General features: G+C 45.4%; 1 protein-coding gene across 1 annotated transcript in view; it reads left to right on the forward strand.

Annotated features, from left to right (window-relative positions):
• Positions 1–26,753, forward strand: part of LOC126354751 (proton-coupled amino acid transporter-like protein CG1139) — a 150,948-nt gene that overhangs the window by 84,579 nt on the left and 39,616 nt on the right. The window contains exons 4-5 of the mRNA XM_050004631.1: positions 19,373–19,523; positions 24,944–25,065. Of these exons, the coding sequence (XP_049860588.1) occupies positions 19,373–19,523; positions 24,944–25,065 (273 nt within the window). The remainder of the gene's footprint in view (positions 1–19,372; positions 19,524–24,943; positions 25,066–26,753) is intronic.

Here is a 26,753-nt window from a genome sequence, read left to right on the forward strand (position 1 = left end):
GTCTGCACGTCCAGCACGAACGCTGGTCCAACTGAGGCGCCAGGTGGAACTGGCATGGCAAGCCGTTCCACAGGACTACATCCAGCATCTCTACGATCGTCTCCATGGGAGAATAGCAGCCTGCATTGCTGCGAAAGGTGGATATACACTGTACTAGTGCCGACATTGTGCATGCTCTGCTGCCTGTGTCTATGTGCCTATGATTCTGTCAGTGCGATCATGTGATGTATCTGACCCCAGGAATGTGTCAATAAAGTTTCTCCCTTCCTGGGACAATGAATTCACGGTGTTCTTATTTCAATTTCCAGGAGTGTATCACTCCAACAGCAGACATCGCACACCACTACAGATCCTCCACCAGCTTGAACAGTCCCCTGCTGACATGAAGGGTGCATGGATTCATGAGTTTGTCTTATACACTTACACGTCCGTCCGATCGATACGATCAGAAGCAGACTCTTCCAACCAGGCAACATGTTTGCAGTCACCAACAGTCCAATGTCGGCGTTGACGGGCAAAGATGACACGTAAAGCTTTGCGTCGTGCAGTTATCAACGGTACACGAGTGGACCTTCAGCTCCGAAAGCTCATATCGATGACGTCTCATGTACTGTTCCGCAAGCAGACATTTGTTGATAGCCCAGCACTGGAATCTGCAGCAATTTTCAGAAGGGTAGCACGACTATAGCACCAAGTTCAAACTCACTTAAATGGTGACAACCTGCCACGTAACAGCAGTAACCGATCTATTTACTGCGCCAGACAATTGTTGTGTTATATAGGCGTTGCCGACCGCCGCTCTGTATTCTGCCTGTTTACGTATATCTGTATTTGAGAGCATATACCGGTACCAGTTTCTTTGACGCGTCAGTGTACTTGCGTTAACGTTGTCAGCCATAGTCGACGAAAAGCAGAGAAAATCGCGAAGAAGACTGTGGACTTGTCAACAGCCTGAACAGCTGGCAGAAACACGTTACACAACTAAGTACAATAATCTGAGGAAGTTACTAGTAGAACTTCTTTGTTAACACATTTGAATTTTAAATTGAGGATGCGAGGAGCACTCAATAAGTAATGCAACACAAAACTTTCTAGGCGAGTTTCGGTGGAAGAAATGCAGAATTTCGTTCGGGAAATTATCGAATATTCCCGGTTCGGCCGCTATAGTTCCATCAAATTCCGAACGGTGGTGGCGCTATGCATAGCCTTTAAAATGGCGTCTGAAACGGAGCTGCTTTCCAAGCAGAGAGCTATCATTGAGTTTCTTTTGGCGGAAAAGCAGAACATCGTAGATATTCACAGGCGCTTGCAGAACGTCTGCGGAGGCTTGGTAGTGAACAAAAGCACGGCGAGTCGCCAGGCGAGGCGTCTGTCGTCATCGCAAGAAAATCGCACAAACCTGTCCGATCTACTCGTACCAGCCGGCCCCACACAGCTGTGACTCCTGCAGTGTTGGAAAGTGTGGACACTCTCATTGGAGGTTATCACAGTCAAACCCCTCGCTGCACAAATGGATGACAGGAAGATGCAGCAAGACATTGACTCTTACATCAGAGTGGTACCGTACGTTCATACAGGCCTTCCGTGTAAGGTGGCGTAAGACCTTCGCATTGTAAGGAAACCATATTGAAAAACACGATTCTTTAGCCAAAATCGTGGGGAATAATATGATGTATTTGAATCTTAAATAAAACGAACCTTTTCTAAAATAAAAATGTGTTTCATTACTTATTGATCGCCGGACGTAGTTAAAGTACCGTGACTAATGTCATTTTGCGAATGCATACTATTCATATTCTAGATGTTGTATTGAATTAACGTACTTCACACACGGTTCAAGATCGAGATTCGTTTCGTAATTCCGTTAGAATGGAAGAGGAGACTTTTGCGAAGCTTCTCCATTCAATGAAAAAGATATTTACCAGCAAGATACAAACATGAGACAGTCCATAAAACAAAAAGAGAAGTGTACGTATTTCACACGAAGTTTCATAATTGCAATGTCTTCCAATGAGTCACTTGTGTTTACTTTCTGAGCCAGACCAGCAGTCACGTTCATATTTCATGCTATTGAAGAAACGTTAGAGTTGTTGACCTAGATATGTATAATTGCAGTCAGTATGTTATTTATAGTAAATAACATCGACTGCTGCAAGTAAAACATCTATTCAAATGGCTCTGAGCACTATGGGACTTAACTTCTGAGGTCATCAGTTCCCTAGAACATATAATTACTTAAGCCCAACTAAACTAAGGACATCACACACATCCATGCCCGAGGCATGATTCGAACCTGCGACCGTAGCGGTCGCGTGGTTCCAGGCTGTAGCGCTTAGAACCGCTCGGACACCCCGGCCGGCAATACTTCTATTGAACCAATAAGAAACATACAACATCTTTTAGAAAACATAAGGTTTGAAGCTAGCCATGTGTTTGCTATTGCGGACCCTGAACTGATCTGCAAGTTAGGGAGCAGAATCACGAAGGTACAAATTCGCACTCAAGTGTGTGTAACGCAATTTCATAATGGCCCTGATATAAATCCTACGTGGGTGGCTAGCCTTTCACGTTTCATTTAATTTATTTGTTAAAATTTCTGATCGAAGTTCCTCTTCAGAAAATGATCATGATAAAGTAGTATGCTTAGAGTGATTGTTTAACCGATAAATGCTGTCATAAAAAGTTAGTTGCATTTATTTTCTTTAAATGGAACACAAAATTCGTCACGAATTTGCATCATGTATATTAACGTAAATCAAATATGTAAATGGTGCTCACTTGATAGAGGTGTTGGCGAAAACCTAGAATAAACGACACTGCATGGAATCTATTGTGCTCTTTTGCGACGAGAAGGGGGAGCAAAGAGCACATGTGAAATCTACAACATCGATAAACAATGAGGTAATCGGATGCTCTACCAAGATATCACCAAAAATGGTAAAGTGGTTCCATGGATGCTACTTCTGAGAGGCCACATTTCGAATTTTGGGCTGTTGAAAAATCAACTGAAACCATACAGGACGGAGCTGCGTGTACTATCGACAGTACGGTGCAGGGCGGAGTGTTAGTTACAGCTTATATTCGTAATCGACTACACTGCATGGAGATGGGGCTCCTGATGCTGTTTGTCCGGGTTGACGCACAAGCCAAATTGTCGATGAAATACGAGGATCGTTTGATAAGGTAGCCGTTAATATACATAGACAAACTTCCTTGTTGGTGCTTCCCATGTGATGTTTGTTCTGTGCGCCGGTGAAGTTTCGAACCTTTCTGGCAGATGGAAGACCCGTAGTACAGCATCAAAATGGCGTCTAAATATAATTCAAGTTACAAGCAGAGTACTGTAATTGAATTCTTGTTTGCAGAAAAAGAAACGGTCGTGAACATCCATAAACGTTTGTATGCAGCGCTATGGTGCTGCTGCAGTTGATAGGAATACAGATGGGCGATGGATAAAGAATGTTCCATCCACCGGAAATGCACAACCACGCTCAGGACGTACTGTCAGAGCCAGTACTCCAGACATGATTAATCGTGCGAATTCCATTATTCGTGCCGACCGGCGCATCACAACTCGACAATTGCCTCTACAGTTGTCGCTCAGCATTGGAGGTGAGCCTGCAATAATCGAGACTCTCGGATATTCACAATGGGCTCTCAGAATGCTCACAGCGGACCACAAGACTTGAAGGAAGGCCATTTCATCTGAATTGTTGGAACGTTTTCAGACCGACGGAGAGTCCTTTCCGTCACGGATCTTTACGGGGGACGAAAGCTGGGTGCATCACTTTGCGCCGGAAACAAATAGACAGTCCATCGGGTGGCATCATCCTCACTCACCACAAAAAGGAAACTCAAGACAACCCCCTCTGCCGGAAATGCCATGGTGACAGTCTTGTGGGATCGTGATGACGTCATTCTCGTGGATGTGATGCCAAGAGGGCCAAACATCAATTCAGAACCATACGTGAAGACTATGAATAAACTCAAGAAACATTTCCGACATGTTGGATCGGACAAGAATCCAGCAGAATTCTTCCTCCAATACGATAATGCACGCCCACACACAAGCCTGAGAAACAGGGAATACATCGCCAAATTGGGTTGGACGTAATTACCTCATCCACCCTACAGTCCAGACTTGGCACCCTCGGACTTCCATCTCTTTCCTCCACTTTAAGTCCCTCTACGGGGCACACACTTTGAAGATGTCTAGAGTGTCAGTCACGCAGTGACATGGCTACCCCTACAGGACAAAAGCTCTTACCGCCAGGGAATACATGCTCTTACGCAAAAAGACTAAGTAAAAAAAATACACTACTGGCCATTAAAGTTGCTACCCCACGAAGATGACGTGCTAGAGACGCGAAATGTAACCGACAGGAAGACGATGCTGTGATATGCAAATGATTAGGTTTTCAGACCATTCATACAAGGTTGCTGCCGGTGACGACACCTACAACGTGCTGACATGAGGAAAGTTTCCAACCGATTTCTCATACACAAACAGCAGTTGACCGGCGTTGAATGGTGAAACGTTGTTGTGATGCCTCGTGTAAGGAGGAGAAATGCGTACCATCACGTATCCGACTTTGATAAAGGTCGGATTGTAGCCTATCGCGATTGCGGTTTATCATATCGCGACATTGCTGCTCGCGTTGGTCGAGATGCAATGACAGGCATCTTATCAGCATGGCTGTAACGCATCGTGCAGCCACGTCTCGATCCCTGAGTCAAGAGATGTGGACGTTTGCAAGACAACAACCATCTGCAGGAACAGTTCGACGACGTTTGCAGCAGCATGGACTATCAGCTCGGAGATCATGGCTACGGTTACCCTTGACCCTGTATCACAGACAGGGGCGCCTGCGATGGTGTACTCAACGACGAACCTGGGTGCACGAATGGCAAAACGTCATTTTTTCGGATGAATCCACGTTCTGTTTACAGCATCAAGATGGTCACATCCGTGTTTGGCGATATCGCGGTGAACGCACATAGGAAGCGTGTATTTATCATTGCCATACTGGCGTATCACCCGGCGTGATGGTGTGGGGTGCCGTTGGTTACACGTCTCGGTCACCTCTAGTTCGCACTGACGGCACTTTGAACAATGGACGTTACATTTCAGATGTGTTACGACCCGTGTCTCTACCCTTCATTTGGTCCCTGCGACACCCTACATTTCAGCAGGATAATGCACGACCGCATGTTGCAGGTCCTGTACGGGCCTTTCTGGACACAGGAAATGCTCGACTGCTGCCCTGCCCAGCACATTCTCCAGATCTCTCACCAATTGGAAACGTCTGGTGAAGGGTGGCCGAGCAACTGGCTCGTCACAATACGCCAGTCACTACTCTTTATGAACTGTGGTATCGTGATGAAGCTGCATGGGCAGCTGTACCTGTGCACGCCATCCAAGCTCTGTTTGACTCAATGACGATGCGTATCAAGAGCGTTATTGCGGCCAGAGATGGTTGTTCTGGGTACGGATTTCTCAGGATCTATGCACCCAAATTGCGTGAAAGTGTGATCACATGTCAGTTTAAGTATAATATATTTGCCGAATGAATACCCGTTTATCATCTGCATTTCTTCTTGGTGTAGCGATTTTAATGACCAGTAGTGTACATGGACAAGACGTGTTGATGTATATCGCTATAAAATTCTGACTCTTAACAATTAACATGTTCCGAGAACAAGAATGTGCGTCATTACTTCTTGAACGACCGTCGTAAGTCAGCAGTAAGACCGACGGCCAGGAAGCAACTGCCTCATATATTCTTCCGGCCCGCACCGAGTGAGCGACCCTTCCTCTGTGCCAAAACCCGGCCAGTCGACGCCGATAAACTAAGCTTTCGCCAGATATGCCTCACAACAAATTCGTCTAGACTCCAACTATCGTATCCCGTCAACCCAGGCACCAATACCATTCCTTGCCGCCAATCCCCACGGTGACTTCTAATGTGTGCTGTCGTAACAGTTGAGCGGCCTATCTCCCCCGCCAGGACTCTGGCGATGGGCGCCAACGGAAATTGGTAATTGGGGTGTTGCACGTGACCCTGCTCTGTCGGCAGCTCAGTAACTGATTCTCCAAAGCGTTCCATATAATAGCTCAGCTGTGGCACCGAGCTCGCGCGTTCCAGCCCAAAATATGACGCACTCGTAAGAAAAATGCCGCAGCCGTTACAGAAAACGCGAGTTTCAATCACTCTGCCCCCTGAGACACACATCAAAAGAGAAAGCCACCAGCCACGGGTGGGTCGGTACACTTAATCCCCTGTGACCGTATGTTCCCGCTTCCTTCTCATCGTTCACTGCTGTTCTAAGTGCTGGCCCTCCTCACAGTCCTAAAGTTCCCGAACGTCTCCAGTGTGAAAGTAACAGGATTAATCATATGCATGCGACCTACTCCCGATCATGCAGATACTAACGCATGGCATCCAATTGCCTACTTTGTATTACAGTGTAATGTGGTAGCGAAATAACGTTAATTTAGATGTGTGCAAATTCAGATTTTAGAAAGGCAAGACTGGCTGACTTGATGGCCCTTAATACGTGTATGAAGTTGGGAAGTATCTAGACGGGAACGTACTACCTTTTTCTTGCAAGTTTTCAACACCGTACCGCACAAGTGAAATTGCGTGCTTATGGAGTATCGTCTCAGTTACGTGACTATATTCGTGATTTCCTGACAGACAGGTCACAGTTTGTAATAATTGAAGGAAAGTCATCAAGTACAACAGGAGTGGTTTCTGTCGTTCCCCATGGTAGTGTTATAGGCCCTTTGCTATTCCTTATCCATATAAACTATTTGGGAAAGAATCCGAGCAGCCGTCTTAGGTTGTTTTCAGATGACGCTGTCGCTTATCGACTAGTAAAATCATCAAAAGATCAAAACGAAATGGAAAACGATTCAGAAAAGATATCTGTATGGTGCGAAAATATGCAACCGATCCTGAATAATAAAAAGTGTGATGTCATCCACATAAATGATAAATCCGTTTAACTTCGGTTAGATGATGAATCAGTAAAATCTAAGGACCGGAAATTCAACTAAATACCTATAAATTACAATTTCGAACAATTTAAATTCCAAGTAACACGTAGAAAATGTTGTGGGCAAGGCTAACCAAAGACTGCGATTTATTGGCAGACACTTACAAAGTATAACCAATCTACTAACGAGACTGCCTATACTACACTTGTCCCACCTCTTTTAGAATACTGCTGTGCGGTGTGCGATCGTGACCAGATACGGTTGATGAAGTACATCGAGAAAATTCAAAGAAGGGTAGAACGTTTTGTATTATCGCGAAATAGGCGAGAGAGTGTCACTGAAATGATACAACATTTGAGGTGGACATCATTAAAACAAAGGCGTTTTTCGTCGCGGCAGAATCTTTTCACGAAATTTAAATCTTCACGGGAAATGATAGCAGCGAAACAGTGCAGGATAAAGATTTATTGAAATCCTTGATCACGGTTACGGCATATCTAAATATACCTTCATCAGAAGCAAAAATAGACTAAAATCACATCCTGCAGTGGGAATGCATAAAACAATCGTGTCAAAGGCATCGTCAGTAGTTAAAATATCACCTCCATCTGTTTGGCTGTTATCATTTACCGTGAAGATTTTCAACACTCGCTGCTTCAGCCATGTTTAAAATTTTGAAATTTAAATCACCAACTTTGTCCTCCGAATGGGAAAATATTTTGTTGACGCCGATGTACATAAGGAGAAACGATCACCATAATAAAATAAGGGAAAACATAGCTCGCACCGAAAGATATAGGTGTTCGTTATTTCCGCGCGCTGTACGAGATTGGAATAATAGAGAGAATTACTGTGAAGGTGGTTCGATGCACCCACTGCCACGTACTTAAATGTGATTTAGAGATGTACAGATTTAGATACAAAGCTATCAACCACGCTGCGGCTTCGACAAGGCCGCTGTATCCCTGTTACATAGTAAATGGTGTGTAACGGCTGCATCTACAAAAGACGTTCTGTAATACTTAACTATGTCAAATTATACGCAGAAGGATGAGCTTTTGATAGACCGTCATTGCACCATAGTATTGACACGGTATGCTTTCACAGTATGAAATTTATAACACTGTTGTTGTTGCGGTCTTCAGTCCTGAGACTGGTTTGATGCAGCTCTCCATGCCACTCTATCCTGTGCAAGCCTCTTCATCTCCCAGTACCTACTGCAACCTACATCCTTTTGAATCTGCTTAGTGTATTCATCTCTTGGTCTCCCTCTACGATTTTTACCCTCCGCGCTGCCCTTACACTAACCTAACACTAACAACAACATCAAATAGGGGAACCCTTTAACAACTTATACGTAGTTTCTTGTCATTTTATTACAACAAATCGTGCCTAAAACGACACTTTTTCATCAGATCCTCATTGTGCTGATGCTTTGAAACAGATTATATTCATACCATATACTATATACAAATAAGGAAAAATGATACAAAATAAAAAAAATGCCAACTACGCAGCTTAATTGCGTAACATATGGCATCTCGTAAGCTCTGACTGTGACGTAAAAACGATGCCGCATCTCATTAGCCACGTTTCTCTCTAAAATGCAAAAATCCGACATGCCAGATTCTTCAAATCACGGGTCGCGCTTTAGTAAAACGTAGAATTCTACGCTGTGACGTCAGCAGCTTCTTGTTGTCGTACATTTTTACGTACCTTAAGAGGACGGCTGTAGCGAAGTACGGAATTGGGAAGGAGAGAGAAAGATGGTTCACCTTTGAACTAGGTGGTTACCGGTCCACTCGAAAGCTGGAAACCACGAGCGTCTGCCCTGTACCGAGGGCATGAACTCGAGAAACCGAGTTCACTGTCCCCTTCTGACCCAGGACAGCACCAGTAAGCGACCAAGTGGCCCCTTTCTCATGCCTGCCTTTTGATTACTCAGTAAAGTGGGAATTTTTAGGACTTTCAGCAGAGAGCCGAAAGCGTACCCCGTCAGCGAACTTTACCAGAAAGAACCGCTTCCGTCCCGAGGCGACAGCCCAGTTGGTCAGGTAGACACATCAAGAACTCGCTAGGTTCAAGTCTATAGCTCGGTCTCCGCTTCATGTGCGAAGAAATAAATTTAAATTATCAATGAATTACTCCGGATAACGCAAGCTGGATAGGCATGTTTACAGTAGAATACGTCTAGAGAAGACAGACAAAATATTGTAAACACCTGTTCTTACGTGGGAATGGTTTATTAGTAAGGTGTTGGACCCCTATTTGCCCGTAATACAGTTGTGATTCTTCTTGGAATACTGGCATATAACGACTGTACAGTCTCCAGTGGAATGTTATGCCACTATTCGATCAGAACCTCTTCTAACTCGTGTAGTGACGATATAGGCATAAATCTGCTGCGGAGTCTGCGCTCCAATACCGCCCACAAGGGCTCCATAATATTCATGTCTGGGGACAGTGCTGGCCAGGGAAGACGCTGCAGTTCAGTTGCATGCTCCTCATACCACGATTGTACTGTCCTGGTTGGGTGAATGGGTACATTATCGTCCTGAAATGTGACATCGTTGTTGGGGAACAACATTTGAATCATGGGGTGCGCCTGATCACCTCAAATGTTGACATAATTGTAACACGGTCTTTGAGAGTAATGACGGGAGCAGCTGAATACCATGATATGGCTGCCCACACAATCACACTTTCATCTCCCTGCTTAACCATTGGAATCAAGCAATCAGCATTGTGGGCTTTTTGGGATTCTTCCAGTAGTAAACCCGGCCCGATGTCGGAAATAACGAAAACGTAGACTCGTCGGACCATATGACGTGTTTCCATTCATCAGCTGTCCAGGATTTGAGCTCCTGATAGAACGTTTTAGGCTTCTTTGCGTTGGTTGTCGTCACCAATGGTTTCGGTATAGCAGGTCGTCCATGAATATTCTATGAAGTTCTCGGCGGACAGTGCCGATAGATACGGGGTCACGAAAATGGCTATTGAGCTCGGGAGTCACTTAAGCCGCCGTAGTTTTGTGTTGTTTTGACACAACTCGTGTTAGCAGTACTCTGCAATTTAGTTTTGATTTGTGGCCACTATTAAGTTTACACTATGTTGCCATTACTGCTAAAACAGTTGCTCTTGAAACATTCAGTACGTTGGCTGTTTCGGTTACTCATGCTCCAGCTAATAGGGCTCCCACAATCTGCCCCCTTGGGAACTCTGTTAGGTCCATCATTGCACGTCGACATCGGCCCCTGAACGCAAATACGAAGGATGCACTACTCGTAAACAACCTGAACTCATACCTTGTCCGTACTGAACACGCACAGGCCAGCGCGACACATGCCTTACCACCAGACACAGCCATCCCATTACTACCACTGTTCACATTATTTTGCCTATCCACTGTACAATTACTTAAATAATCCTTAAGTCACCATACGGTGCGGGGCGGAGTGCTACCTGCACCACAAACAATCATTGTCCTTCCCGTTTCACACGCAAATAACTGTTTCCGTACGGGCCGTAATTTCTCTTTGTGGTCTCCGTGGCCATAACATGAAATGTACTGTGGCGGTAGAATTATCGTTCACTAGTCAGTGCCAAATACAGGTTCTCTAAATTATCTCAATAGTGTTTCGCGAAAAGTCGTCCTCACTCCAGGCATTCAGTATGTAAAGATGAAACAAAATATGTCAACCAAAAGAAATATATTGTACGAGAGGGATGTTTTATTAAAAGAGTTTATTGAACAAAAGTGGAACACAAGTGTATCATTTTTCGACGTATTCTCCCTGTCGTTCAACACAGTTCCTCTAGCGCGTATGAAGTCAACATGTACATCTACATCAACGTGATTACTCTGCAATTCACAATAAAGTGCCCAGCAGAGGGTTCCTCTGGAAAAAAAGGAATAGTGTTTTGTACCTGAAAAAAGCAAAAACGTAACTACGGAAATTTATTTTTTGACGTGATAATCAATACTTAATTATATCCCCTCTTGCCTAAAATATTTTACAGCCCAAACTCTCTAAAAGGGTCATGCAAAAATAAAGAGAAATAGATAGCACATGTTCCTGGGTAAATGATAGCATCGTCTCTTAAATGACTAGTATCTTTCTCTCCAGCTTGTGCCCTCCGACCTTGGGGTTCCAGAAAAGAGTCAAGGGCGCTAATCTCGGAATCGCATCGCTCTCGTCTAGTGGAGGAGAGATTTCCAGCTGAAACAATATTGAGTTTTCCCAGACGATCATGCGGCATTAAAAAGGTAAATACTTTTTCTACAGTCAAGCTAATCTCGTCCTTTATTGTGTCGGTTTCTCTGCAAAATTGGACACTTAATGATGGTCACTTAATATGTGTATGAACAGTCCCGATTTTCCCCGTTAAAATGATTCTCTTGCCGAGGAAAGTTACTGAAAGGTGCAACTGGACATAAAAGTGTAAGCTCAGTATCTATTTTTATTTAAAAATATTAACAGTTCATAACAATTTACAGGAAATCATTGCATCCTAGCCGCGCAGAGTGGCCGCGCGGTTTAAGGCGCCATGTCACGGACTGCGCGGCCCCTCCCGCTGGAGTTTCGAGTCCTCCCTCGGTCATGGGTGTGTGTGTTGTTGTCAGCATAAAAGTAGTTTAAGTAGTGTGTAAGTCCAGGGATCGATGACCGAAGCAGTGTGGTTCCTTAGGAATTCACAAACATTTGATTTTTCAACATTGCGTTCCTCAACATCTACATCTACATGACTACACTGCAATTCACATTTAAGTGCTTGGCAGAGGGTTCATCGAACCACAATCATACTATCTCTCTACTATTCCACTCCCGAACAGCGAGCGGGAAAAACGAACACCTAAACCTTTCTGTTCGAGCTCTGATTTCTCTTATTTTATTTTGATGATCATTCCTACCTATGTAGGTTGGGCTCAACAAAATATTTTCGCATCCGGAAGAGAAAGTTGGTGACTGAAATTTCGTAAAAAGGTCTCGCCGCGACGAAAAACGTCAATGCTGTAATGACTTCCATCCCAACTCGTGTATCATATCTGCCACACTCTCTCCCCTATAATGTGATAATACAAAACGAGCTGTCCTTTTTTGCACCCTTTCGATGTCCTCCGTCAATTCCACCAGGTAAGGATCCCACACCGCGCAGCAATATTCTAACAGAGGACGAACGAGTGTAGTGTAAGCTGTCTCTTTAGTGGACTTGTTGCATCTTCTAAGTGTCCTGCCAATGAAACGCAACCTTTGGCTCGCCTTCCCCACAATATTATCTATGTGGTCCTTCCAACTGAAGTTGTTCGTAATTTTAACACCCAGGTACTTAGTTGAATTGACAGCCTTGAGAATTGTACTATTTATCGAGTAATCGAATTCCAACGGATTTCTTTTGGAACTCATGTGGATCATCTCACACTTTTCGTTATTTAGCGTCAACTGCCACCTGACACACCATACAGCAATCTTTTCTAAATCGCTTTGCAACTGATACTGGTCTTCGGATGACCTTACTAGACGGTAAATTACAGCATCATCTGTGAACAGTCTAAGAGAACTGCTCAGATTGTCACCCAGGTCATTTATATAGATCAGGAACAGTAGAGGTCCCAGGACGCTTCCCTGGGGAACACCTGATATCACTTCAAATTTACTCTATGATTTGCCGTCTATTACTATGAACTGCGACCTTCCTGACAGGAAATCACGAATCCAGTCGCACAACTGAGACGATACTCCATAGCTCCGCAGCTTGATTAGAAGTCGCTTGTGAGGAACGGTGTCAAAAGCTTTCCGGAAATCTAGAAATATGGAATCAACTTGAGATCCCTTGTCGATAGCGGCCATTACTTCGTGCGAATAAAGAGCTAGCTGCGTTGCACAAGAGCGATGTTTTCTGAAGCCATGCTGATTACGTGTCAATAGATCGTTCCCTTCGAGGTGATTCATAATGTTTGAATACAGTATATGCTCCAAAACCCTACTGCAAACCGACGTCAATGATATAGGTCTGTAGTTAAATGGATTGCTCCTACTACCCTTCTTGAACACTGGTGCGACCTGCGCAATTTTCCAATCTGTAGGTACAGATCTATCGGTGAGCGAGCGGTTGTATATGAGTGCTAAGTAGGGAGCTATAGTATCAGCGTAATCTGAAAGGAACCTAATCGGTATACAATCTGGGCCTGAAGATTTGCCCGTATCAAACGATTTGAGTTGCTTCGCAACCCCTAAGGTATCTACTTCTAAGTGACTCATGCTAGCAGATGTTCGTGTTTCAAATTCTGGAATATTCCATTCGTCTTCCCTGGTGAAGGAATTTCGGAAAACTGCGTTCAATAACGAAGTATGTCAGACTATCTGCTGCTCATGATGTAGATAAACGATTTAGGAGACAATATGAGCAGCTCTTTTAGACTGTTTGCAGGTAATGCTGTCGTGTACCACATAACATATTAGTCGGAACATCGATACGAGTAACAAAGTCATTTACTCGCGATATCTGCATGGAGCGATAAGTGGTAACTGCACGTGCACAATAAAAAGTATGTCTTCCACAAGAGTACTAAAAAAAATCGTTAAATTTAGGTTGCATGCTAAATTATACAGATATTATAGTTACAAACAACATAAAATGGAGTCATCACAAAGATAACGTTGTGTGGAAGAATCTCAGAAGACTGTGTTCTATTGGCAGAGCACTTAGAGGAAGTAACAGGTCTACTAATAAGACTGCCTCATTTTCTGGAGGATTGCTGCGAAGTGTACCATGTTTACCAGATAAAACTGGGTATCGACAATGAAAAAATTTTAAGAGAGCAGCTCCTTTCGTATTATCACAAAATACTGCAGAGAGGGTCTCGGATCTGGGAGGTGAGTTTTGTGTGCAATTATTACAACATAGATGTACTTCAAAGCGGCGAGATCTTTTTACGAAATTTCTTCTCTGGATGCGAAAATACTTTATTGACTCCTACCTACATAGAGAGAAATGACCATCGTGCTAGAATAAGTGAAATCAGCTGTCAAACAATAAATTTTAGGTGTCCATTTTTCCCACTTGCTATTAGGTAGTGGAACAATCGAGAAATAGTGTGAAAGTGTGCACTTAGCTGTGAATTTCCCAGTATTCATGTAGATCTCGATTAAAAGCACACACACGGACATTCTTACTAACGTTTAAAGGCCCCCGAAGAGACGTAGATGACGCCGATACTGGTAATTTATTGGAAGACGCACGGGTCGCAACTGTCGGGAAATACCCCATAAATGGATGCGGACTGGTGAACGTATGACGTCACCAGTTAACGTACCTCGCCGCAAGGGCAGCGGTTGGGGTTGGGCGTGAAGTGGTGGCTGAAAGATAAATTACTTGCATTCGAGCAAACGGAGCTAGTTTCAAACATCTATTGTTAATGTGATCTGCTGTAAAAATAGAAATTACAAAATTATTGTCCTTGCTGTAAATAGGTAATGGCTGTACCCATTTTATGTTTTTTGTAGTGTCCCTTCTGTTTTTGTTTGTTGGTATGGTCTTCAGTCCAGAGACTGGTTTGATGCAGCTCTCCATGCTACTCTATCCTGTGCAAGCCTCTTCATCTCCCAGTGCCTACTGCAGCCTACATCCTTCTGAATCTATTTAGTGTATTTATCTCTTGGTCTCCCTCTACGACTTTACCCTCCACGCTGCCCTCCAATACTAAATTGGCGATCCCTTGATGCCTCAAAACGTATCCTACCAACCGACCCCTTCTTCTAGTCAACTTTTGCCAAAAATTTCTCTTCTCCACAATTGTGTTCAACACCTCCTCATTAGTTATGTGATCTACCCATCTAATCTTCAGCATTCTTTTGTAGCACCACATTTCGAAAGCTTCTATTCTCTTCTTGTCTAAACTATTTATCGTCCACGTTTCACTTCCATATATGGCTACGCTCCTTACAAATAGCTTCAGAAAAGACTTCCTGACACTTAAATCTATACTCGACGTTAACAAATTTCTCTTCATCAGAAACGCTTTTCTTTCCATTGCCGCTCTACATTTTATATCCTCTTTACTTCGACCATTGTGACTTATTTTGCTCCCCAAATAGCAAAACTCATTTGCTACTTGAAGGGCCACATTTCCTAATCTAATTCCTGCAGCATCATCTGATTTAATTCTACTACATTCCATTATCCTCGTTTTGCTTTTGTTGATGTTCATCTTATATCCTCCTTTCAAGACACTGTCAATTCCGTTCAACTGCTCTTCCAGGTCCTTTCATGTCTCTAACAGAATTACAATGTAATCGGCGAACGTCAAAGTTTTTATTTCTTCTCCATGGGTTTTAATACCTACACCGAATTTTTCTTTTGTTTCCTTTACTGTTTGCTCAATATACAGATTGAATAACGTCGGGGATAGGCTACAACCTGTCTCACTCCCTTCCCGACCACTGCTTCCCTTTCATGCCCCTCGATTCTTATAACTGCTATCTGGTTTCTGTACAAATTTTAAATAGCCTTTCGCTCCCTGTATTTTACCCCTGCCACCTTCAGAATATGAAAGAGAGTATTTCAATCAACATTATCAAAGGCTTTCTCTAAGTCTACAAATGCTAGAAACGTAGGCTTGCCCTTCCTTAATCTATTCTCTAAGATAAGTCGTAGGGTCAGTATTGCCTCACGTGTTCCAAAATTTCTACGGAATCCAAACTGATCTTCCCCGAGGTTGGCTTCTACCGGTTTTTTCATTCGTCTGTAAAGAATTGGTGTTAGTATTTTTCAGCCGTGAAGGTTCGGTAATTGTCACATCTGTCAGCACCTGCTTTTTTTGTTTACAGACATTAATTAGTACAGTAAACGTAGAGTCTTTACTGATAGCGACACTATTTGGAAACTTATACCCATTTACGTTTGCGCTATATAAAGGGTGTTTCTTGTATTGTAGTTCGCAATAATCCTGTGGAGAGCGCGAGACAGGTAAATAAAATAATAAATCATATCTCAACGTGATCACGTAATTGCCCAACGGAGTGAAAAAAATTCTGCATACCAGAAGCAAGGATCGATTCCCGAGCCCCACGCTCTGAAGTCGCTCACTTAGGCCCGGAGCAGGCCGATCAGGTGCGTTTGGCCAGTAGGCTCAACCACTGGGAGTGCGGCGAAGTACGACATCTTGTGACGTCAGGTGTCAGTGTTTCTCATCAACATTTGGAGTACTTCAGTTCGCTTATCACCTCGTGTCTCTTAAATTACTTGTCTCAGGGTCATTTACGTTGCTTTGGACGTTTCAAAACGTTAATAAGAATCACACAGTAAGTTGGATTGTGTAACGATGTGTCAACTGGATGTAGGTTTGTGGCACACTTGTGTAGGTGTTAGTCTCCAGGGCTACGGATTTCAAAGGGAAATATCTAGAGTAAAGGTTTTGGATGTTATTTGCCACATTTATGCGCTTTGAACAGCTACAGGCAAGTTATAGATTGATTGTGTATTTTATACACTCCAGGAAATGGAAAAAAGAACATATTGACACCGGTGTGTCAGACCCACCATACTTGCTCCGGACACTGCGAGAGGGCTGTACAAGCAATGATCTCACGCACGGCACAGCGGACACACCAGGAACCGCGGTGTTGGCCGTCGAATGGCGCTAGCTGCGCAGCATTTGTGCACCGCCGCCGTCAGTGTCAGCCAGTTTGCCGTGGCATACGGTGCTCCATCGCAGTCTTTAACACTGGTAGCATGCCGCGACAGCATGGACGAGAACCGTATGTGCAGTTGACGGACTTTGAGCGAGGCTGTATAGTGGGCATGCGGGAGGCCGGGTGGATGTACCGCCGAATTGCTCAACACGTGGGACGTGAGGTCTTCATAGTACATCGATGTTGTCGCCAGTGGTCGGCGGAAGGTGCACGTGCCCGTAGACCTGGTACCGGACCGCAGCGACGCACGGATGCACGCCAAGACCGTAGGATCCTACGCAGTGCCGTAGGGGACCGCACCGCCACTTCCCAGCAAATTAGGGACACTATTGCTCCTGGGGTATCGGCGAGGACCATTCACAACCGTCTCCATGAAGCTGGGCTACGGTCCCGCACACCGTTAGGCCGTCTTCCGCTCACGCCCCAACATCGTGCAGCCCGCCTCCAGTAGTGTCGCGACAGGCGTGAATGGAGGGACGAATGGAGACGTGCCGTCTTCAGCGATGACAGTCGCTTCTGCCTTGGTGCCAATGATGGTCGTATGCGTGTTTGGCGCCGTGCAGGTGAGCGCCACAATCAGGACTGCATACGACCGAGGCACACAGGGCCAACACCCGGCATCATGGTGTGGGGAGCGATCTCCTACACTGGCCGTACACCTCTGGTGATCGTCGAGGGGACACTGAATAGTGCACGGTACATCCAAACCGTCATCGAACCCATCGTTCTACCATTCCTAGACCGGCAAGGGAACTTGCTGTTCCAACAGGACAATGCACGTCCGCATGTATTCCGTGCCACCCAACGTGCTCTAGAAGGTGTAAGTCAACTACCCTGGCCAGCAAGATCTCCGGATCTGTCCCCCATTGAGCATGTTTGGGACTGGATGAAGCGTCGTCTCACGCGGTCTGCACGTCCAGCACGAACGCTGGTCCAACTGAGGCGCCAGGTGGAAATGGCATGGCAAGCCGTTCCACAGGACTACATCCAGCATCTCTACGATCGTCTCCATTGGAGAATAGCAGCCTGCATCGCTGCGAAAGGTGGATATACACTGTACTAGTGCCGACATTGTGCATACTCTGTTGCCTGTGTCTATTTGCCTGTGGTTCTGTCAGTGTGATCATGTGATGTATCTGACCCCAGGAATGTGTCAATAAAGTTTCCCCTTCCTGGGACAATGAATTCACGGTGTTCTTATTTCAATTTCCAGGAGTGTATTTCATGAGGTACTTGTGAAACTACACTACTGGTCATTGAAATTGCTACACCAAGAAGAAATGCAGATGATAAACAGGTATTCATTGGACAAATATATTATAATAGACCTGACGTGTCATTACATTTTTACGCAATTTGGGTGCATAGATCCTGAGAAATCAGTACCCAGAACAACCACATCTGGCAGTAATAACGGCCTTGATGCGCCTGGGTATTGAGTCAAACAGAGCTTGGATGGCGTGCACTGGTACAGCTGCCCATGCCGCTTCAGCGCTATACCACAGTTCATCAAGAATAGTGACTGGCGTATTGTGACGAGCCAGTTGCTTGGCCACCAATGACCAGACGTTTTCAATTGGTGAGAGATCTGGGGAATGTGCTGGCCAGGAGAGCAGTGGAACATTTTCTGTATCCAGAAAGGCCTGTACTGCACCTGCAACATGCGGTTGTGCATTATTCGCAGGGATAAAATGAAGGGTTGAGCCACGGGTCGTAACACATCTTAAATGTAACGTCCACTGTACAAAGCGCCGTCAATTCCAACAAGAGGTGAACGAGACGTGTAACCAATGGCACCCCATACCATCACGCCGGGTGATACGCCAGTATGGCGATGACGAATACACGCTTCTAATGTGCGTTCACTGCGATGTCGCCAGACACGGATGCGACCATCATAATGCTGTAAACAGAACCTGGATTCATCCGAAAAAATGACGTTTTGCCATTCGTGCACCCAGGTTCGTCGCTGAGTACACCATCGCAGGCGCTCCAGTGTGGGATGCAGCGTCAAGGGTAACCGCAGCCATGGTCTCCGAGCTGATAGTCCATGCTGCTGCAAACGTCGTCGAACTGTTCTTGCAGATGGTTGTTGTCTTGCAAACGTCCCCATGTGTTCACTCAGGGATGGAGACGTGGCTGCACGATAGGTTACAGCCATGAGGATAAGATGCCTGTCATCTAGACTGCTAGTGATACGAGGCTGTTGGGATCCAGCACGGCGTTCCGTATTACCCTGCTGAACCCACCGATTCCATATTCTGCTAACACTCATTGGACCTCGACCAACGCGAGCAGCTATGTTGCGATACGATATACCGCAATTGCGGTAGGCCACAATTTGACCTTTATCAAAGTCGGAAACGTGTTGGACGCATTTCTCCTCCTTATACGACGCATCACAACGATGTTTCACCAGGCAACCCCGGTCAACTGCTGTTTGTGTATGAGAAATCGGTTGGAAACTTTTCTCATGTCAGCACGTTGTACGCCTCGCCACCGCCACCAAACTTGTTTGAATGTTCTGAAAAGCTAATAATTTGCATATCACAGCATCTTCTTCCTGTCTGTGCCATTTCGCGTCTGTAACACTTCATCTTCGTGGCCAGTAGAGTACGTAATGTTCGGTGTTGATGTATGTTGCTCCCTGTAGTATGTTAATGATACCCTTTGTTGCTAGGGACATGGGCGCGCTGATGCACCTACTGAAGTGCAGTCTCGGTTCGGGCATCCTGGCGATGCCGATGGCCTTCCGGAGCGCGGGGCTTGCTGTGGGCCTCGTGGGCACCGCTCTGGTGGGATACATCTGCACACACTGCGTCCACATTCTGGTGAGTAGCCGCGAGGAGGCGGTGCAACAGGTTCTCAATGAAAATCTCCCCGAGCAGGAAACGTAACAGCAGAGTTACTGAAGTACGGGCCGACTCCTCTTGCAGCTGCTGTGAGTGGTCTTGCCTACTTTAAGATGCACGGGATTTCTTTTCTGGGTCAGTTTTATTTTCCCTTTCTTGCACAGATCTTCCAACTTCTGCTGTAGTTTAGGATCTATATTTGTCACGGAAATCCAGTTCTATGTCCTTACACTCAGTTCTCTCTTCTGTTAGCGCTGTATTAAAATGATTTCCCCGTTCTATAATGCCAGGAGCTACTAAATTTGTCCCTCATTTGAGATTTTGACATCTCTTCTTAAGCTCTACATTGTTTTCCTTTGTCCCTCTCCCTACATCTACCTAACTTGTCAGATCTCTTTCACCACATCTCATTCTTCTATCAATAAATTTTTGTTTAACCTCCTTGTTTATTTCCATAATAAATAATTATAGCCGCCCGGCGTGGCCGAGCCGTTATAGGCGCTTCAGTCTGGAACCGCTCTACCGCTACGGTCGCAGGTTCGAATCCTGCCTCGGGAATGGATGTGTGTGATGTCCTTAAGTTAGTTGGGTTTAAGTAGTTCTACGTTCTAGGGGACTAATGATATCAGATGGTAAGTCCCATAGTGCTCAAGAACAAATAATTATAATTCCTTTCTGTGATAACGTGGGCCTATTTTTTCAGGATTTTAAGAAGAATGCTTTCGGGACAAAAACGTGTGGGTGTTGTTAGTGCTCGATTGTGCGGTTTATCTTATCCGGAGATGCGGCAGACACTCAGTCGGAAATTTCACAAGCAAGCACCAACAAGAGCAAACATTCAGTTAATTGTCAATAAGTTGCAAAGAAATGTAAACGTCGCCTATGAATCACATTCCTCCTATCCCACAAGAGACTGTTCAGTGGATCAGAGAAGCAACCGAGAAACGTCCGAATGCATCAATTCGTCATTTACACAAGGAGACTGACGTGACAAAATCAACGATTCTGGAAGTGTCCCACTTAACGCTAAAGCAGGAAGCTTATCACTCTCAAGTGCTTTGCAAATTTGACCCTGAAGATTACTCAACTCGTCAAGTTGTGTGTCACGATTTTACAGGAACTGCACACAACGAACACCTCGTGCATCACATTTTGTTTACTGACGAGACCACGTTCCACACACGAGGAAAAGTTTACAAATGTAACAGCCGCATACTGGGTAATAAGACAAATCACGATTGCACTGAATGAGAAACAGACAGACCAATAGTAATTGTGTGACTTGGTTGCATAAAGACTACGGTTTATGGAGTTTTCAGTTTTTCAGAAGAGACAGTTACAGGAAACGTTTACCATGATATGCTGGAGCAATTCCTGCAACCACACTTCAACAAGAAGCCACTGGTGACAGAGATTAGAGCAGGTCATAATTCCGCTCAAGAACGGCTCCTAAATCGAAGACTCGCCATGAGAGATGGTCAGGCAGAGGTTGAGCAAGACTTTACCCTTCGCGTTTAGCTTATTTGACACTCTCCGATTTTTTCCTCTGTGGCGTACATAAACATAATCGTGTAAGAAACAAGAGTAAGAGATGTACAGAATCTAGGAGCTCAACTCCGAGATGCAGCGTCGGCTATTTAGAGAGATATGTTTCATATTGTATTCAGATCTGCTGTTCTCAATGATTCCAATGTTGCAAAACACACGGAGGCTACGCTAAAGTGTGCTGAAAATGTGCTGAAATACACTCCTGGAAATGGAAAAAAAGAACACATTGACACCGGTGTGTCAGACCCACCATACTTGCTCCGGACACTGCGAGAGGGCTGTACAAGCAATGATCACACGCACGGCACAGCGGACACATCAGGAACCGCGCTGTTGGCCGTCGAATGGCGCTAGCTGCGCAGCATTTGTGCACCGCCGCCGTCAGTATCAGCCAGTTTGCCGTGGCATACGGACCTCCATTGCAGTCTTTAACACTGGTAGCATGCCGCGACAGCGTGGACGTGAACCGTATGTGCAGTTGACGAACTTTGAGCGAGGGCGTATAGTGGGCATGCGGGAGGGCGGGTGGACGTACCGCCGAATTGCTCAACACGTGGGGCGTGAGGTCTCCACAGTACATCGATGTTGTCGCCAGTGGTCGGGGAAAGGTGCACGTGCCCGTCGACCTGGGACCGGACCGCAGCGACGCACGGATGCACACCAAGACCGTAGGATCCTACGCAGTGCCGTAGGGGACCGCACCGCCACTTCCCAGCAAATTAGGGACACTGTTGCTCCTGGGGTATCGGCGAGGACCATTCGCAACCGTCTCCATGAAGCTGGGCTACGGTCCCGCACACCGTTAGGCCGTCTTCCGCTCACGCCCCAACATCGTGCAGCCCGCCTCCAATGGTGTCGCGACAGGCGTGAATGGAGGGACGAATGGAGACGTGTCGTCTTCAGCGATGAGAGTCGCTTCTGCCTTGGTGTCAATGATGGTCGTATGCGTGTTTGGCGCCGTGCAGGTGAGCGCCACAATCAGGACTGCATACGACCGAGGCACACAGGGCCAACACCCAGCATCATGGTGTGGGGAGCGATCTCCTACACTGGCCGTACACCTCTGGTGATCGTCGAGGGGACACTGAATAGTGCATGGTACATCCAAACCGTCATCGAACCCATCGTTCTACCATTCCTAGACCGGCAAGGGAACTTGCTGTTCCAACAGGACAATTCACGTCCGCATGTATTCCGTGCCACCAAACGTGCTCTAGAAGGTGTAAGTCAACTACCCTGGCCAGCAAGATCTCCGGATCTGTCCCTCATTGAACATGTTTGGGACTGGATGAAGCGTCGTCTCACGCGGTCTGCACATCCAGCACGAACGCTGGTCCAACTGAGGCGCCAGGTGGAAATGGCATGGCAAGCCGTTCCACAGGACTACATCCAGCATCTCTACGATCGTCTCCATGGGAGAATAGCAGCCTGCATTGCTGCGAAAGGTGGATATACACTGTACTAGTGCCGACATTGTGCATGCTCTGTTGCCTGTGTCTATGTGCCTGTGGTTGTGTCAGTGTGATCATGTGATGTATCTGACCCCAGGAATGTGTCAATAAAGTTTCCCCTTCCTGGGACAATGAATTCACGGTGTTCTTATTTCAATTTCCAGGAGTGTATACTGACAAGTAAACATACGTGCATATTTTGTAGATGAATCCTTTATTTTTTAGAAATTGGTCGAGGCTTAGTATACAGGGTGAACGTTATAAAACAGATATAATGCAGCGATATATTCCTGGTTGTAAATGGAGGAAAATGGGTCCTACGAATATGTGTCCGGAAATGCATCGTTGCCATGGTAGATGGCACTGGCGAATGACAGTTCCTCTGATACGTTACGTGTGTTCCTGTCGTGTTGCAGGCTGTGTGATAGACGCAGAGTACTGTAAGTAGTAAAAAATGGTTCAAAAGGCTCTAAGCACTATGGGAGCTCATCAGTACAAAAAAATCGTTCAAATGGCTCTGAGCACTATGGGACTTAACTTCTGAGGTCATCAGTCCCCTAGAACGTAGAGCTACGTAAACCTAACTAACCTAAGGACAACACACACATCCATGCCCGAGGCAGGATTCGGACCTGCGACCGTAGCAGCAGCGCGGTTCCGGATTGAAGCGCCTAGAAACTCTCGGTCACCACGTCCGGCTTGTAAGTAGTGGAATGGTTCAGTATTCATATCGGGAACAAGGCTATATGGTGATTGTATACTGCGAAGCAGATGGAAACGGTCGACAGGCAATATAGCTATACCAAAAATAGGTACCCTCACACACACCAACCACATCATGCGACACTTCAAGCCATCTTTGGGAGTTTTGTGTGATCACGGGTCCTTTCAGACAGATGAATGAGCAGGGAGGAGGCAGACTGTGCGTGTACCAGATTAGAAGGACCAAATTCTACAGGATATAGAGACAAACACTTGTACAAGCCCCAGGCAAGTGGCCAACCAACGTGTTGTAAGCCAAAGTACGATTATGTGTATCCTGCATGACAAGGGCTATCAACCGTATCACCTGCAACGAGTGGAATGATTACCACCAGCATATTTCCCTCTACGAGAAAGATTTTGTCAGTGGTTTTTGCTCCAGACCATCACAATTATGGGAGTTTTGTCATCAGTCCTCTTTACAGTCGAAGCAACCTTTGCAAGAACTGCTATCATCCATCAACATCTACATTTATACTCCGCAAGCCACCCAACGGCGTGTGACGGAGGGCACTTAACGTGCCACTGTCATTACCTCCCTTTCTGTTCCAGTCGCGTATCGTTCGCCGGAAGAACGACTGTCTGAAAGCCTCCGTGCGCGCTCGAATCTCTCTAATTTTACATTCGTTATCTCGTCGGGAGGTATAAGTAGGGGGAAGCAACATATTCGATACCTCATCCAGAAATGCACCCTCTCGAAACCTGGACAGCAAGCTACACCACGATGCAGAGCGCCTCTCTTGCAGAGCCTGCCACTTGAGTTTGCTAAACATCTCCGTAACGCTATCACGCTTAGCGAATAACCCTGTGACGAAACGCGCCGCTCTTCTTTGGATGTTCTCTATCTCCTCCGTCAACCCGATCTGGTACGGATCCCACACTGATGAGCAATACTCAGGTATAGGTCGAACAAGTGTTTTGTAAGCCACTTCCTTTGTTGATGGACTATATTTTCTAAGGACTCTCCCAATGAATCTCAACCTGGCACCCGCCTTACCAACAATTAATTTTATATGATCATTCCACTTCAAATCGTTCCGCACGCATGCTCCCAGATATTTTACAGAAGTAACTGCTACCACTGTTTGTTCCGCTATCATATGATAATACAATAAAGGATCCTTCTTTCTATGTATTCGCAATACATTACATTTGTCTATGTTAAGGGTCAGTTGCCACTCCCTGCACCAAGTGCCTATCCGCTGCAGATGTGTGTTGCATTGCATGGGAACCACTTTAAAAATCTCTTGTGACGTGGATGCGATGCAGCCTTGAACTGTGTTCCAGGATGATGTGTTGTCATTGCATGCACACTGCCTAATCTTCATACGACCATTTTTTCCAGTCAGGAATCCGTCCCTGCAGTTTTTAGGTTATTAATGTACGCCCTATGTGTAATGTGGGGAAAATAAAACTGGCTCGGAAGAAGAAAATATCCGATGCACCTTAAGAAAGACAACACAGCTTACATCATCGAACCCTAAAGCAAGTGGTGCGAGTGGGGTAGCCTACCTTAAGGTGCATCGGATATTTTCTTTTTCCGTGCCAGCTTTAGTTTCACCCACACTGTGTATGACCCTCAGTCGCCCACGCTGCTTCGGGTGCCTCGGCTTGACTGCTGTGGCTGGTGATGTGCAGGTGGAGAGTTCACAGCGGCTGTGCCGGCGGCTGAAGCTCCCTTCTCTGGACTACCCTTCCACGGCTGCTGCCGCCTTCACGTCAGGGCCAGACCGCCTGCGGCCGCTCGCTCCAGTAGCCAGGTGAGTCTAGTCAGAAGATTTGTGGCAGGTTTGTCTTTCACACTGTGATCTCAGACACGGAATAGATACTCCTATTATTATTCACAGTGAACTAAGCTCTGCAAGTCTAGAAGTCGTGCATAGGTTTGAACAGTGTATAAAAGTTTTGTTCGCAAATGCATTTAATTATTCCTGTGTACGATATGGCTTTAGGAAAGGAAAATGCACCAGAGAGGCACTTCTGACGTTGCAGTTGATAATGGAAGGAAGATTAAAGGAAAATAAAGACACTTTCATAGGATTTGTCGACCTGGAAAAAGCGTTCGACAATTTTAAATGGTGCAAGATGTACGAGATTCTGAGAAAAATTGGAGTAAGCTATAGGGAGAGACGGGTTATATGTAAAGTGTACAAGGGTAAAGTGGGAATAATAAGGCTGGACATCCAAGAACGAAGTGCTCGGATTAAAAAGGGTGTAAGAAGGGGATGTAGTCTGTACATTCAAGAAGCAATAATGGAAATAAAAGAAAGATTCTAGAATGGAATTAAAATTCAAGGAGAAAGGATATCAATCATACGATTCGCTCATGACATTGCTATCCTGAGTGAAAGGGTAGAAGTATACCATGATCTGCTGAATAGAATGATGAGCACAGAATATGGATTGAGAGTAAATTGAAGAAAGACAAAAGTAATCAGGAATAGCAGAAATGAGAATAGTGAGAGACTTAACATCATGACTGATGGTGGTCACGAAGTAGACGAGGTTAAGGAATTCTGCTACCTAGGCAGCAATGTATCCAATGACGGACGTAGCAAAGAGGACATCAAAAACAGACTAGCACTCTCATAAACGGCATTCCTGGCCGATAGAATTCTATTAGTAATCAGACATAGACCTAACTTAAGCAAGAAATGTCTGACATTGTACGTATAGTAACGAAACGTGGACTGTGGGAAAACTGGAACAGAAGATAATCTAAGCATTTGAGATGTGGCAGAGAAATGTTGAAAATTAGGTGGACTGATGCGGTAAGGAATGAGGAGGTTCTGCTTAGAATAGGAGGGAAATGGAATATATGCTGCAAAGAAGAAATGACAGGATGATAGTGTGGTGTCACCGCCAGACACCACACTTGCTAGGTGGTAGCCTTTAAATCGGTCGCCGTCCGGTAGTATACGTCGGACCCGCGTGTCGCCACTATCAATAATTGCAGACCGAGCGCCGCCACACGGCAGGTCTAGAGAGACTTCCTAGCATTCGCCCCAGTTGTACAGCCGACTTTGCTAGCGATTGTTCACTGACTTCTACGCTCTCATTTGCTGAGACGATAGTTAGCATAGCCTTCAGCTTCGTTATTTGCTAGGACCTAGCAAGGCGCCATTATCAGTTTCTATTGATATTATTGAATCATGTACCGTCAAGACCGACGTTCGTCATTAATGGATTAAAGCTAAGTATTCCACCAGCTACGTCCACTGTTTCTAAATTCTAATTTACTTGTCCTGTTCCAGACCTCACGCAGGCTGGTGTGAGCTAAAACGCGTGCCTTTCGGTCTCCTCTAGTAACACGGTGTTGGCTCTCCTTCCAACCACAACAGATAGGACATATGTTAAGACATAAGGGAATGACTTCCATTGTACTAGAGGGAGCTTTAGCGGGCAAAAACTTAAGAGAAAGACAGAGAGTGGAATACATCCAGCAAAT

This window comes from Schistocerca gregaria, chromosome 3, assembly GCF_023897955.1.
Source record: "Schistocerca gregaria isolate iqSchGreg1 chromosome 3, iqSchGreg1.2, whole genome shotgun sequence".
In the NCBI taxonomy this organism is placed as follows: Eukaryota; Metazoa; Arthropoda; class Insecta; order Orthoptera; family Acrididae; genus Schistocerca; species Schistocerca gregaria.